At 42.9% G+C, this 13420-nt stretch overlaps 1 protein-coding gene across 1 annotated transcript in view; it reads left to right on the top strand.

Moving 5' to 3' along the window:
* LOC111869373 overlaps positions 1-13420 on the top strand; it is a 48369-nt gene that overhangs the window by 12860 nt on the left and 22089 nt on the right. Inside the window, exons 3-8 of the mRNA XM_033753416.1 lie at positions 2226-2363; positions 4434-4593; positions 6405-6590; positions 8148-8347; positions 11289-11457; positions 12348-12526. Of these exons, the coding sequence (XP_033609307.1) occupies positions 2226-2363; positions 4434-4593; positions 6405-6590; positions 8148-8347; positions 11289-11457; positions 12348-12526 (1032 nt within the window). The remainder of the gene's footprint in view (positions 1-2225; positions 2364-4433; positions 4594-6404; positions 6591-8147; positions 8348-11288; positions 11458-12347; positions 12527-13420) is intronic.

The following is a 13420-nucleotide window of genomic DNA, read 5'->3' as shown; positions in this document are numbered from 1 at the left end:
AGCAAGGTTTGATCCAGGGTAAAATATTAACGTCTGCTAGAAGTAAAAACAGATTTGCAGGCTTTCTGGGAATTCCGTATGCCAAGCCACCTGTTGGTGACCTGAAGTTCAAGGTAATGAATGAAATTCTGGCGAGAGAAATTTATCTTTGATAAGACAATGCACATTTGATGAACACACGAATCAGATCACACATCTAGTGCAGAGTTTAACACTCCGTGGAGTTAGGACTCCATCTGCACTCCCCCATACATAGTCATTGTGTAGTGCTTATCTAGGCAGAGGGTTGCGTCTTCACTGGGTGGTGCCTGATTAGGCACAGGAATAATTGTCTTTTACCCTATGTCATCTTCAGAGCAGAACTGTACCACAGTGCCAAGGTATAAGCACGGTGTTTCGGGCCTTCACCGGCCTCATTAATATCGTGTAGTCAATGTTACATGTGCAACTGAGGTGTAGCTCAGGCTAACGCGTAATGCTCAGGTGTTAGCGTGTTGGGCTAACGCCTAATGCTCAGGTGTTAACGTGTTGGGCTAACGCGTAATGCTCAGGCGTTAGCGTGTTGAGCTAACGCGTAATGCTCAGGTGTTAACGTGTTAGGCTAACGCCTAATGCTCAGGTGTTAACGTGTTGAGCTAACGCGTAATGCTCAGGTGATCGGAAATTGCAGCAGTATAAAACTGTTACCCATACATTTGTAAGAACGTTGTTACCACCACAAACATGCAGCCGCATGCTCACACTGGTTTTTCTACCCTGAAGATGGAGGCGATACGTTCCTCCGAAACGTCGGCTCACACACACTCTACACGGTGCCACATTACAGAGGGCGGCATTCTTCATAGTCAACCCCGTGAAAACCTCAAACCCTACACACTATAGAATTTCATAAAAATCAGTTTAGCGTTCTGGATTCTTTTCTTGCGGACAATCGCATGACGTTCTGAAAAATTAGGAAGTAGAATAAAAATAGTGGTATTATTATTATTATTATTATTATTATTATTTTAACACAATATTACAGAGCGCCGTATCCAGTCATGATCAGACTCCGCGCCTAAGATTCAACATGTCATAGCATCACATGAAATTCATTTCAATTATTCATATAAATTTACAGTTTTAGTTCAAATTACTAAACAGTTGTCACAGCCATCTTACAGAAGAAAAGTAATTTGACCTCTATCAAAATTTAAACTCCACGTGGGCTGTGCCGCTGAGAACATAAGTGTAACACGTGTAGGCCTATGTGGCATCAGATTAGTCACAAGAATTTGATATTTAGTCTTGACATAGACTATAAATGTGTATGCAAATTCCGAACAAAATATATCCTTGGGTATTAGGGATAAAAATTCTCAAGTATTAAAGAACCTGCGATAATTAGTCGGAATCATATCGCTAAGTTGTAAGTCATATTAACTTCGTACTCTTGAAAATTTTCTACACTGGCCTAGAAATATTCGAAACAAAAACTAGATCCGATAATTTTCAGGAAATAGAATAGATCACACTGCCGTTTCGTCCAAAATTGTAGAGCCTTTACTAGAAATAATAATCATATTAATTTTCAATATGATTCCCAATAATGTTTTATGTATACAAATTGTATACATGTTTCGACTATAAATACGTCATCTTCCGATTCATATTTCGTAGATAAGAATGTTAGAAATTGATATATTTCTGCTTATGTTATTATACTCGTTACACTTCTTTTAAATTGAGCTAGACAAAGGAAGAGCTAAGATTGTTAAAAAAGATTAATATAGCTTATAAAATTGTAGTCACTAATGGCCACTGGTTGAGACCCTTTAAACTGCGTTTTCGTAGAGAAATATTTATCTCTTGCCTCAGAATTGTCTGATAGTGTAGTCATTTTTATTACTGTTATAATTTACGGCAGAGAACATCAGTAGTTTCGAAGTGGATGTTGAGAAAGAACCGGCGAGCATTTACTTCATTCACTTACAACTCCCCCTTCGTGAGTAACAGCGGAATTCATTGTTATGAATATTTTTAATGCCGCCAGTTCGTTGTGTGACATGGCGATATAGCATGCTTGCTGATTAATTAGAGGTTCCAATATAGAATTAAGCGTCACAAATTTATACCAGATTTTTGCTTTATTTTAATATTCGCTGAGTGCTCTGCTGCGTTTGGTTCCCACCTGAAGCGCTGTGACGTCGTTAACGAATACCAATCTTAATGTTTGACTTGTGTAGGCACCAGAAGCCCCTGCGTCATGGACAGGAACACGTCACGCAACTACAGAGGGCTCCATTTGTGCTCAGAGAAACGAGCTAACGAGATTGCTGTTGGGAGAAGATGACTGTCTCTTTCTCAACGTCTTCACACCCAAGGTGAGACGCATCAGAAATCTGCATAATCTTCATTATTTTTAAGGATTATAGAAAGCGAATTTAACCAACATAAATAATATTAAGAACTAATATTCTCGCATAAATTGTATTTACAATTTCCTTTGCCACAACTGTGCAGAAAAATCGAACCGAAATTCTAATAGCTGAAATGCACGATGGACGACAATTTATATTCTTCATGCGCGTTTAATGCAATTTGTTTTCCGTGTATTAATAAACACTGCGCTAAACTTGAAGCATCAACCCTTTAACATTTCTGGCATCATTCTAAGGTAGGCCGAACACCGGCATGCGTCAAGACACGATGTCTGCGACATGACGCAAAGAAAGGAGCACAGTCGAAACGAATGAGATTATGAAAACCGCCGGACACCGGTCTGAGTCACGATGCTGACGTCAGCTTCATGCTGACGAATTACGAATGAAGCGAGACTGCGTATTTTGTCTCATGTCTTGATGCCTGTCTTGACGCAGTTGGTGTGCGGCCGCCCTAACGATTCGTCAGAATTTAATATTTAATTTTAATTGAAAATTCAGTCATGTACTAAAATGTTTAACACTTGATTATTTCCATCTCTGATTAAGCGAATGCTGCAAGTTTTTACAAGGTCTCTATTCAAATCAACTACACTGACACAAGTCAGATCAGGATTTGCAATTATTTTCAAACACACCTAACAGATTTCTATGACGCGGCGCTTCTTCTACGAAACATTTTCACAACCTTGGCATACCATGTGAAGGAGAAGTCAACATGAACAAAAGTTTACATATTGTTCCTCATTTGACTGACGTTTACAACAGCAATTCAGCACTCATTCAGATATTAGCAAAAATATAAGCGCCGGAAAAAATATATATTTTCTGGCTGCACATAAACGGTTACTCACAGAACAAGTGACTGTAGAAACTGACCTTGACTAGTTATATTTAATTAACTTCCCATGTTTAACACCTAACACAACTAAACACAACTGAACAAACAGAAACCACATACCTTGTCCAGATCAATAAACCTGCTATTGGAAACGATATTATGATAATGCTGTGAGTTTACTTTCTGAACAGTCGTGTCATCTTGAGAATTCAATGAGTAAACTCTACAAAAACATAAGCCGTGACTAAAGTGGCTAGACAAATTCATGAACTTTCCATTCTGAGTCACATGATGTTATGCGTGAGGTGAACATCTTCGAAGAGGCCATGTTATCCTATGTCGAAGGGCAAGTCTTTTCTTGCTTTCCTTATTTTCGAAAAATAAAAAGTGCGCGTACGAACTCACCTTCTGAGTGCCTGAACCAATCTTTACGGAATTTAATATGTATAATATGGCACCAGAACCCATGTTAACGGCTACTCCATAAATCCCTCCCATCGGTCTGTGTGTCTGCATTTGTATCCCCATATTGTTGCTAGGCAACGGCTCGGTAAACACGTTCCCGCAGCAACGAATATACGCAACGATAGAAGAAATGTTGGACGCTTTGTTTCTTATACGGTCCCTGTCATAGGAAAGAAAAGTAGGCGACTAGTTCTTCCCAGATCATTTGTTCAGAGTTAGGGGTTCATTAAGCTAAAATATGCCATTTGTATCTCCATATATTAAAACATTGCAATGCAATGCAATGCACTGTAAAGAGCTGACTGTTGGAATTCAGAAAAAATATCCAGGAAAAATGGCACGTCTTCGAATCCCGGGTGTAATTTGGGGCACTATTCGACAATCCGTGCCCTTTAAGATACCACATAAAATACAGAGACCTATCAATACATTTTTTTTAATCTGATGGCAAATCCGCCATATTTCCCCTTGAATAACATCTGTATTCTTAAAATTTAATGGGGCAGTAAGGATTCTCTGAGAGGTGTCCTGGATATTGTGAAGAGCGTAACTTCCGGACCGGCTCTGTCCATCCTCCGGGGGTAGTGTTCAGGACAAGACTCAACGGACTTACGGCTCCATTCCCTATAACCTCTTCACGCCCTTTGCGGCCCGACTACGGGACAATTTGCCATGTTGTGGTTTACTGCCATGCTTGCTTATTGTAGTTACCCGATGACAACGAAGACTCTTTAAAGCCCGTGATGGTGTTTATTCATGGAGGTGCCTTTTATTTCGGGTCTTCAAGCAGTAGAACTTATGGTGCCGACTATCTGGTGGAGCAAGGTGTTGTGCTGGTTACCATCAACTACCGCCTGGGAGCACAAGGTTAGCTACCGTGCATTAATTTCGTCACTGCCTTCCTTGCTATTTGCCAGTCTACTTTATATAGAACAACGCCTTGGGCTAAACAGTCTTCAGCTCCTGGTGTTTCGTGGCTCTAGATTTTGAGAGTAGACCATGTCCAATTTTGAGGGTTTTCCAACGTTTCTGCAGTTTTTGCAGTTACCATCTTCAGGATTAATGGCTTTGGGAGGAGCTTTACTACGCTCTTAAGTTCTCACATGAGACGGTGTGTCGGAGGTGAAGCTGTGATTGGATAAACAGAAGAGTGTGCTCGTAAGCAGATGGAGCGCACATGGGGTTAGTGAAAAGCGAAGAGAGCACGCGGTTAATGAAAAGACGTGGCGACAAATGTCCCGGCAAGCAGGTGGCCCTCAGACGAGGTGAGGAGACAGCGACTGCCAGAACATTTGTCGTCGCCTCTTTCCAACAGCCGTGTGTTCCCTGAAATACACGTACGTTCTACGTCTTTTCCACTAATCATACGCACACTGGCTAGCATTTAGTTGCTCTGTTTATCCAATCGCGTATTTGCCTTCAACACGTACAGTCTAATCCAACAGTTAGATAAAAGATTACAAAACCATTTTCAAAGTCATTACACATGAAGATGGCGACTGTAAGATTTGTCGAAACTTTGGAAAATCTTCACCATTCCACGTGTCCTAGTTCCGAAAGCCCTGGCTACACATTCCGCATACTCTTTATGCCCTAAAGTAAAACCATAAATTCTGAAGAATATAACAATTAAATTTTATATTAAAGATTGCTCCTGTGGGCTCTCCTGGGATTCGTATAATCACTTTTGTTTAAAATTAAAAATTTCAGATTGCCTTCCAGATTGCTAAACGTCACGATGCAGCTTCAGGGTTTCTGTCTCATATATGGAAGATCTAACCGTCGAACCTCGGCCCACAGATCATCTTCTTTGAAGAGATTTTTCACTGTTTTAGTCATTGCCTCCAGAGAAGTGCTTAGATGTCACCTCAAATAGAGACCGTCGCCCCCATGTTCCAATTCATCACGCATAATCACTCTTCACCGACGTCACTCAAAACATGCAGTCCATAAAGCGACATTAATTAAATTGGGAATGAATAAATTTTAACGGATTTGATCAACGCGTTGCCAGGCAACAGCTCTGTAAACACGGTCCAACATGCAACAATAGAAGCGGCTGTGTTTTGTATGTCGTGCGCGCCGAGAAACAGTGGAACAACGGCGTTATGCAACGCGTTTCTAAGCAACGGCTAGGCAAACACACTTCCGCGTAAGCGATGACGTCATCAACAATAGAGACGGTGTTTTCCGTAGGGTCTGTGCAGAGTGCTTGTAAGAGAAGTGAAAGCAGTGACAGAGTTAGTTCAAGGTCAGTTACAAGCGAGCCGTAAGCTAGAGGAGTGAGTCCAGAAGAATTTTTAGTTCCGATGTTTCCGAGCGATTGAAGACGAAATAGCAAGAAGACCTCATAGTGATTTGAAGTGATAAGTTTGTATTAAGATCCGTTGCTAGGAGACGACTAGCGGGAACCGAGAATCCTAGTGCGTGTGCACCACGATGGACTCCAAAATGTGTAATCAGCGATAGCGCTGTATTAATGGCAATTAAGGGAGGTTGTGACCAAGCTGCTGAGAAATCCAATCATCCGAACTAGAACCCGCTATTTTCGCCACGCGTAACACCCTATACTTGACAATATTTTAACTTAAAATTCATCACCTATTATTTCAAGCTTCCACAATTCTTTATTCAGTTACACCAAATGCTTATTGCTGCGAATTGCTTTCCAAAAACAGGGTTCTTGAGCTTAGAGAATGAAGAGGTCCCCGGGAACGCGGGCCTGAAGGACCAAGTGATGGCTCTGCGTTGGGTTCAGCAGAACATTGTGCAGTTTGGAGGCGATCCTGGTAACGTCACCTTATTTGGGCAGAGCGCTGGAGGCGTGAGCGTTCAATATCACATGCTTTCTCCTATGTCTAAAGGTATGAATAATTTAATTTATATAATTGTCATGGACGTAGTCTAGCCTATACGGCACAGTGGCATGGTGCAATGCCGTTTGACAGTGACAGAAATATTACTGTTAAGAAGCCCTCGACGTAAAGAAAAATATTTCCGACACCAACATCACTGCAAATGTCGCCAATAACATTAGTGATTAATTTTGTTAAAGCTCACTCAGTTACATCGAAGTCAAACTTGATACAAGACTGAAGCTAAGTCCATCACTACAAACTCAGATGTCACGTACTCAACTGGAGTACAAGCAACTCAAACGTACAGATGGACACGCAACCTACATTAGAAAAATCAACAAAACTCTGAACTGTCAACTGCTGAAAACATTACGAAGGTCGTCACTACGTCCGTCTTCTATCAACACAACATGACCTTTTGCTCGCTTCAGCATGCTAAAATCTGCTCAAATAAGTAACTATCCTATTATGGCTTTACAGCGCTTTGTTCAGCCTTGGCCGTTTCTTCAGTTTCTTGATCTATACACAGTCGGTAGGACTCCTTGGACGGGGGATCAGCCTGTCACAAGGCCGCTACCTATACAGAGAACACACGCACACAGACATCCATGCCTCGAGTGGTATTCGAACCCACGACCACAGCGATTGAGCGGGCGAAGACGGTTCATGCCTTAGACCGCGAGGTCACTCTGATCGGCAAAATAAGTTAGTGTTTATTCTTAATATTCGTACCTATCAAAACTCCATTTAACGATTTTATAGAAGCAAACTATTATTTTTTTATTGTTAGTGGGGTGGGACTAAGTCCCTTGTAGTGCGGCCACTTCTGGCCTATCGTACCAGCCCCAGATGATAGGTGAGGGTGATTGTGGAGCAATTGGTGGAATGAAGATTGGCAGGGGAAACCGAAGTACTCGGAGAAAACCTGCCCCAGCGCCACTTTGTCCACCACAAATCCCACTTGACCAGACCCGGGCTCGAACCAGGGCCGCCGCGGTGGGAAGCCAGCGACTAACCGCTTGAGCTATGGCGCGGTCTCAGAAGCACTTCCTTGATGATGACGGCTTGCTGCGTGATGGTGGCCGCCAGTTGCCGAGGCTACAAATTCAGCTACACTTTATACACTTCTACTTGCATATATTCTGTTGCAGTATCACGATCCAGATGCCGTTTATACGGAAACGGAAACTTGCTTAGCGTAACGATGTGGCACACGATTCGCGGCAAAATGTTACGCTACCGATGTCTAGCGGAATCACTTTAAGTTGAGGGTGACGTGAAAGTAAGAGAAACTTCACGAGAAACATTCCGCCCCCTTCAAACAGTACGTCCAATCGACGAAAACCTACGTGTCAAGTAAATGCTTGGTGAATCAATAGCATTTCAGCGCCCCCCCCCCTTCCCGTACACAGGTGGCATTCCCATATGTACACTGCAGGGTATCAGATCTGATCCCCTCTTCACGGCTCTAAGCGTTGGTAATTCTTAATTAAATATTCAAACTGTTAATTATACACAATGTACCAAAGCAAGTTAAATTTGTACTCTGTCTCATTCTTACAGGGCTATTCCATCGTGCAATTGCAGAGAGCGGCTCCGTTCTAAATTTCTGGGCATTTACGAACTCTTCTAGACGCATGGCATTCAGATTGGGTGAGAAGCTCGGTATCAGAACCGACGACCCCCAGGAACTGTTGAATCATCTGAGGAGCGTGGACACTTTGGTTCTGACGAAGGTTTCCCACGAAGTGCTCACGCCTGAGGTAAATGTTCACATGTGCTGCCAATTCTCGCTTTAACACTCCGCTACAAGGCGCTACTGCCGTTGAACTAGCAGGAGCAGTCGTTACATTTACAGTAGTCTGTGTAGTTCAGTCTACTGACTTTCCTTCGTGCCGAGCATTAGCTGAGCCACCTTCAGGCTATTCTAGGTGCAACATGTGTAAATATTGCCACGAATGAGGGGTTTGCGTGAAGAAAATAAAGGGTTCTGAATGGGGTGACTGGATTTATTGGCATTGCTTACAATTACAGTCAATTATAACAGCTCGGAATCAACGACTGCCTAAGACTAGCTAAAGTTCTTACTGGACTACGAGGTCTTCTCTTCCACTGTGACTGACTTGGTTCTGATTTACGGATCGGTCGTCTCTTCTAGTCTGATTGACTTGAACGACGACTCCCTTACGAATCACTCCTTTGTACCCTCTGACCAATCAATTAATTCACGAATGAACTCTCTTTTATAACTTGGGGCGAACCGACGAGAGATCACCACCTCGAACAGTTTGTCTGTTATTCTGCTGCCACGAAACGTGTTTACCATACAGTTGCCCAGAAATACATTATTTCGTGTCCATTCGTCGCAGCGAGAATACGTGTATGGCAAGCCGTTGGCTAGCAATGGACTTCCACTTTGGATCTACTAACCCGGCTTTCAGGCTTCATGTCACAATATCTTATACAAAACAGTAAAGCTATCCCGCTCTGAGACGTCGAGGTTCCTACATTTTCTAGACAATTGGCTCACAGATGGCGGTGCCGGCCGCCCTTTTATCCAAGGAAGATTCCTGGTACTAATTTCTGTTAGAGGCTGAGTCGTTCTCAGGGCCATAGCGCGGCTGGAAGGATTAGGTCAATTGAAAAATCCAATGACGTCATCGGGAATAACTGAAATAATTTGGTTTATTAAATTTTAATTAGTCAAGNTGCGGCCACTTCTGGCCTATTGTACCAGCCCCAGATGATAGGTGAGGGTGATTGTGGAGCAATTGGTGGAATGAAGATTGGCAGGGGAAACCGAAGTACTCGGAGAAAACCTGCCCCAGCGCCACTTTGTCCACCACAAATCCCACTTGACCAGATCCGGGCTCGAACCCGGGCCGCCGCGGTGGGAAGCCAGCGACTAACCGCTTGAGCTATGGCGCGGTCTCAGAAGCACTTCCTTGATGATGACGGCTTGCTGCGTGATGGTGGCCGCCAGTTGCCGAGGCTACAAATTCAGCTACACTTTATACACTTCTACTTGCATATATTCTGTTGCAGTATCACGATCCAGATGCCGTTTATACGGAAACGGAAACTTGCTTAGCGTAACGATGTGGCACACGATTCGCGGCAAAATGTTACGCTACCGATGTCTAGCGGAATCACTTTAAGTTGAGGGTGACGTGAAAGTAAGAGAAACTTCACGAGAAACATTCCGCCCCCTTCAAACAGTACGTCCAATCGACGAAAACCTACGTGTCAAGTAAATGCTTGGTGAATCAATAGCATTTCAGCGCCCCCCCCCCTTCCCGTACACAGGTGGCATTCCCATATGTACACTGCAGGGTATCAGATCTGATCCCCTCTTCACGGCTCTAAGCGTTGGTAATTCTTAATTAAATATTCAAACTGTTAATTATACACAATGTACCAAAGCAAGTTAAATTTGTACTCTGTCTCATTCTTACAGGGCTATTCCATCGTGCAATTGCAGAGAGCGGCTCCGTTCTAAATTTCTGGGCATTTACGAACTCTTCTAGACGCATGGCATTCAGATTGGGTGAGAAGCTCGGTATCAGAACCGACGACCCCCAGGAACTGTTGAATCATCTGAGGAGCGTGGACACTTTGGTTCTGACGAAGGTTTCCCACGAAGTGCTCACGCCTGAGGTAAATGTTCACATGTGCTGCCAATTCTCGCTTTAACACTCCGCTACAAGGCGCTACTGCCGTTGAACTAGCAGGAGCAGTCGTTACATTTACAGTAGTCTGTGTAGTTCAGTCTACTGACTTTCCTTCGTGCCGAGCATTAGCTGAGCCACCTTCAGGCTATTCTAGGTGCAACATGTGTAAATATTGCCACGAATGAGGGGTTTGCGTGAAGAAAATAAAGGGTTCTGAATGGGGTGACTGGATTTATTGGCATTGCTTACAATTACAGTCAATTATAACAGCTCGGAATCAACGACTGCCTAAGACTAGCTAAAGTCCTTACTGGACTACGAGGTCTTCTCTTCCACTGTGACTGACTTGGTTCTGATTTACGGATCGGTCGTCTCTTCTAGTCTGATTGACTTGAACGACGACTCCCTTACGAATCACTCCTTTGTACCCTCTGACCAATCAATTAATTCACGAATGAACTCTCTTTTATAACTTGGGGCGAACCGACGAGAGATCACCACCTCGAACAGTTTGTCTGTTATTCTGCTGCCACGAAACGTGTTTACCATACAGTTGCCCAGAAATACATTATTTCGTGTCCATTCGTCGCAGCGAGAATACGTGTATGGCAAGCCGTTGGCTAGCAATGGACTTCCACTTTGGATCCACTAACCCGGCTTTCAGGCTTCATGTCACAATATCTTATACAAAACAGTAAAGCTATCCCGCTCTGAGACGTCGAGGTTCCTACATTTTCTAGACAATTGGCTCACAGATGGCGGTGCCGGCCGCCCTTTTATCCAAGGAAGATTCCTGGTACTAATTTCTGTTAGAGGCTGAGTCGTTCTCAGGGCCATAGCGCGGCTGGAAGGATTAGGTCAATTGAAAAATCCAATGACGTCATCGGGAATAACTGAAATAATTTGGTTTATTAAATTTTAATTAGTCAAGGTTAAAAATATCTAAACTTGTTATAGGCTCTCCTTTCCTTTGTGTTTGCGGTATCTCGATACGCTGATAGTTCTATATTAATACGCATAATGCACAACACAGGAGAAGCCCATGTCGATCGGGTTTCCGTTCCTGCCCACTACTGACACAGCTTCCGGTGGAGAAGTGTTCCTGCCAGCTCCCCCGCGCGAGCTCCTGGATTCGGGAACACTCAGCACCGTGCCAATGATTGCAGGAGTCACTTCTCACGAAGGAATATTGGCTCTCAACGGTGAGTTCAAGGGCTTTACTGACCGATCGATTTTACATCACGCTATGGAGAAGTATGGGGTAGTGAAGGAACAGATGCATAAAGACGTAAGAATTGCACATTAAGCTCTTCATCAGAGTTTGAAGCAGTAACAGTCAAAACTTGGACTTAATTAGCATAGGGAACAGAGCTCTTCTTGAGAAGATAAAAATTGGTCAATTAGGCAAAAATTCTTTTTTTTTTTTTATGGAACCCGAGTGTTTATTATGGTGTTCAAAACCGATCGCCCATGAACCCTATCCTAAGTCATCTGAATCCACACCACACCTTACTTCTCTTAAATACACTTTATTACTATCCTTCCATAGATGTTTAGGCTTTTCAAATTGTCTTCTCCCCACATTTTTCTTCGGATCAAAATTGTGTAATCAGTGTTCTTCTTTCCCGTGTGTTGCTAGAGCCTTCACCTGCCCACATTTGCGCTCCATTTGGTGGAGGGTGTACACTGTGAGGTTCTTGATTTTGCGGTTTTCTTCAGTCTCCTGCTACATGCTGTCTCGTAGGGACAAACACTCTCCTCAGCGCCATGCTTTGGAACACTGAGTGTTTTAATTAGTTCTATAGTTTATGTGCAACAATTTATTAAAACTTAACAAAAGCTAGTCAGTTTAGAAGTTCTGAGGACATGTTTGGGCCGAAATGATGACCACCTGGTGTTAAAAGTTGAGTGAGGAAACGGCTGTATTTCTGTGTTGATATGTGATTCCGCACTGCGCATGTGTGTATTTCTCCTTGTCGTGTTATGCTACCCGCCGTATGACGTTCCTTATCTCGTTTTCAAGACATCCCAGTGCAATGCATTTGTCCCTGTTCATATGCGCCACTAAACTGAACTGTAATTTCATTTACAGTCTTGAAAGAACACCCAGAGTCCCTGGATATATTGGACAAGGAATTTGAACGCGCTATTCCTGAAGACTTCCCGGTGGTTAGAAATACAAATAAATCACAAGAAATTTCTCATAAGATCAGGAAGTTTTATTTCGGGAATAAACGCGTGTCTGAAGAGACTCTTTTACAGTTTGTGAATGTAAGTATGTAGCAACTTCTGATAAAGAAAATGGAATAGAATGAAGTAATTAAATCTGGGGAACACAGTTCTTCATGGTCAATCCTCTGGTCAAGAAATCTCCGGCTTTCTGTGGAACCCAAAAGTTCAGTATATTTGAAAGTGCGTAAGAAATGTAAATCTATCCCTTTAAGAGGCACAACCGGTGGGGTTGTCAGCTTATGGGCCGGAAGCCCTTTACCCCCAGGAAGATTTGTCGACCAGAGGACTACAGTGCAAATCAAACCCGCTTCATTGCAGTAAAGTTTTGAGTTCTGGATTCTGAACATTAAACTCAAACAAACACAATTAAATTAATATATTCACATGGTAGCGTAGTTGATTGAGGCACTATGTTAAATGCTGGAAGGTCGCGGGATCGAATCCCGATGAGGTGGATTTTTTCAATTTACCTCATCTTTCCAGCCGCAATATGGTCCTGGGGTCGACTCAGCCTGTAACAGAAATGAGTACCAGGAATATTCTTGAGGTAAAGGGCGGTCGGCGCGTAAGGCTGACAACCTTACCGCCATCTGTGAGCCGATTGTGTAGAAAATGTGGGATCCTCAACATTTCACAACCATATGGGCCTCCGCGGCCTGTTACAGGGATAGCTTTACTTTTACTTACTCTTCAATATATTTGTTACATAAAGAAAAGAGTGAGAGGCTCACTGAATAGAAGTTCGTTTGTTTACAATAGCCTGCGCAACTTGAAAGCAAAAAGTATAAAAATCAGAGTGTCACAGCTACCATCTGTGTCTTAATATCATGCATACGAATTGGCCATTCCTGCCTTTAACAGAATAAGCAGTTCAAAACAACGTATTAAAATTAAAGAGAACTTAATGTAAGTTCTAGCAGTGTTATTTCCTCA

This window comes from Cryptotermes secundus, unplaced genomic scaffold (genome assembly GCF_002891405.2).
Source record: "Cryptotermes secundus unplaced genomic scaffold, Csec_1.0 scaffold630, whole genome shotgun sequence".
In the NCBI taxonomy this organism is placed as follows: domain Eukaryota; kingdom Metazoa; phylum Arthropoda; class Insecta; order Blattodea; family Kalotermitidae; genus Cryptotermes; species Cryptotermes secundus.
This window is presented reverse-complemented; position numbering and strand designations above follow the sequence as displayed.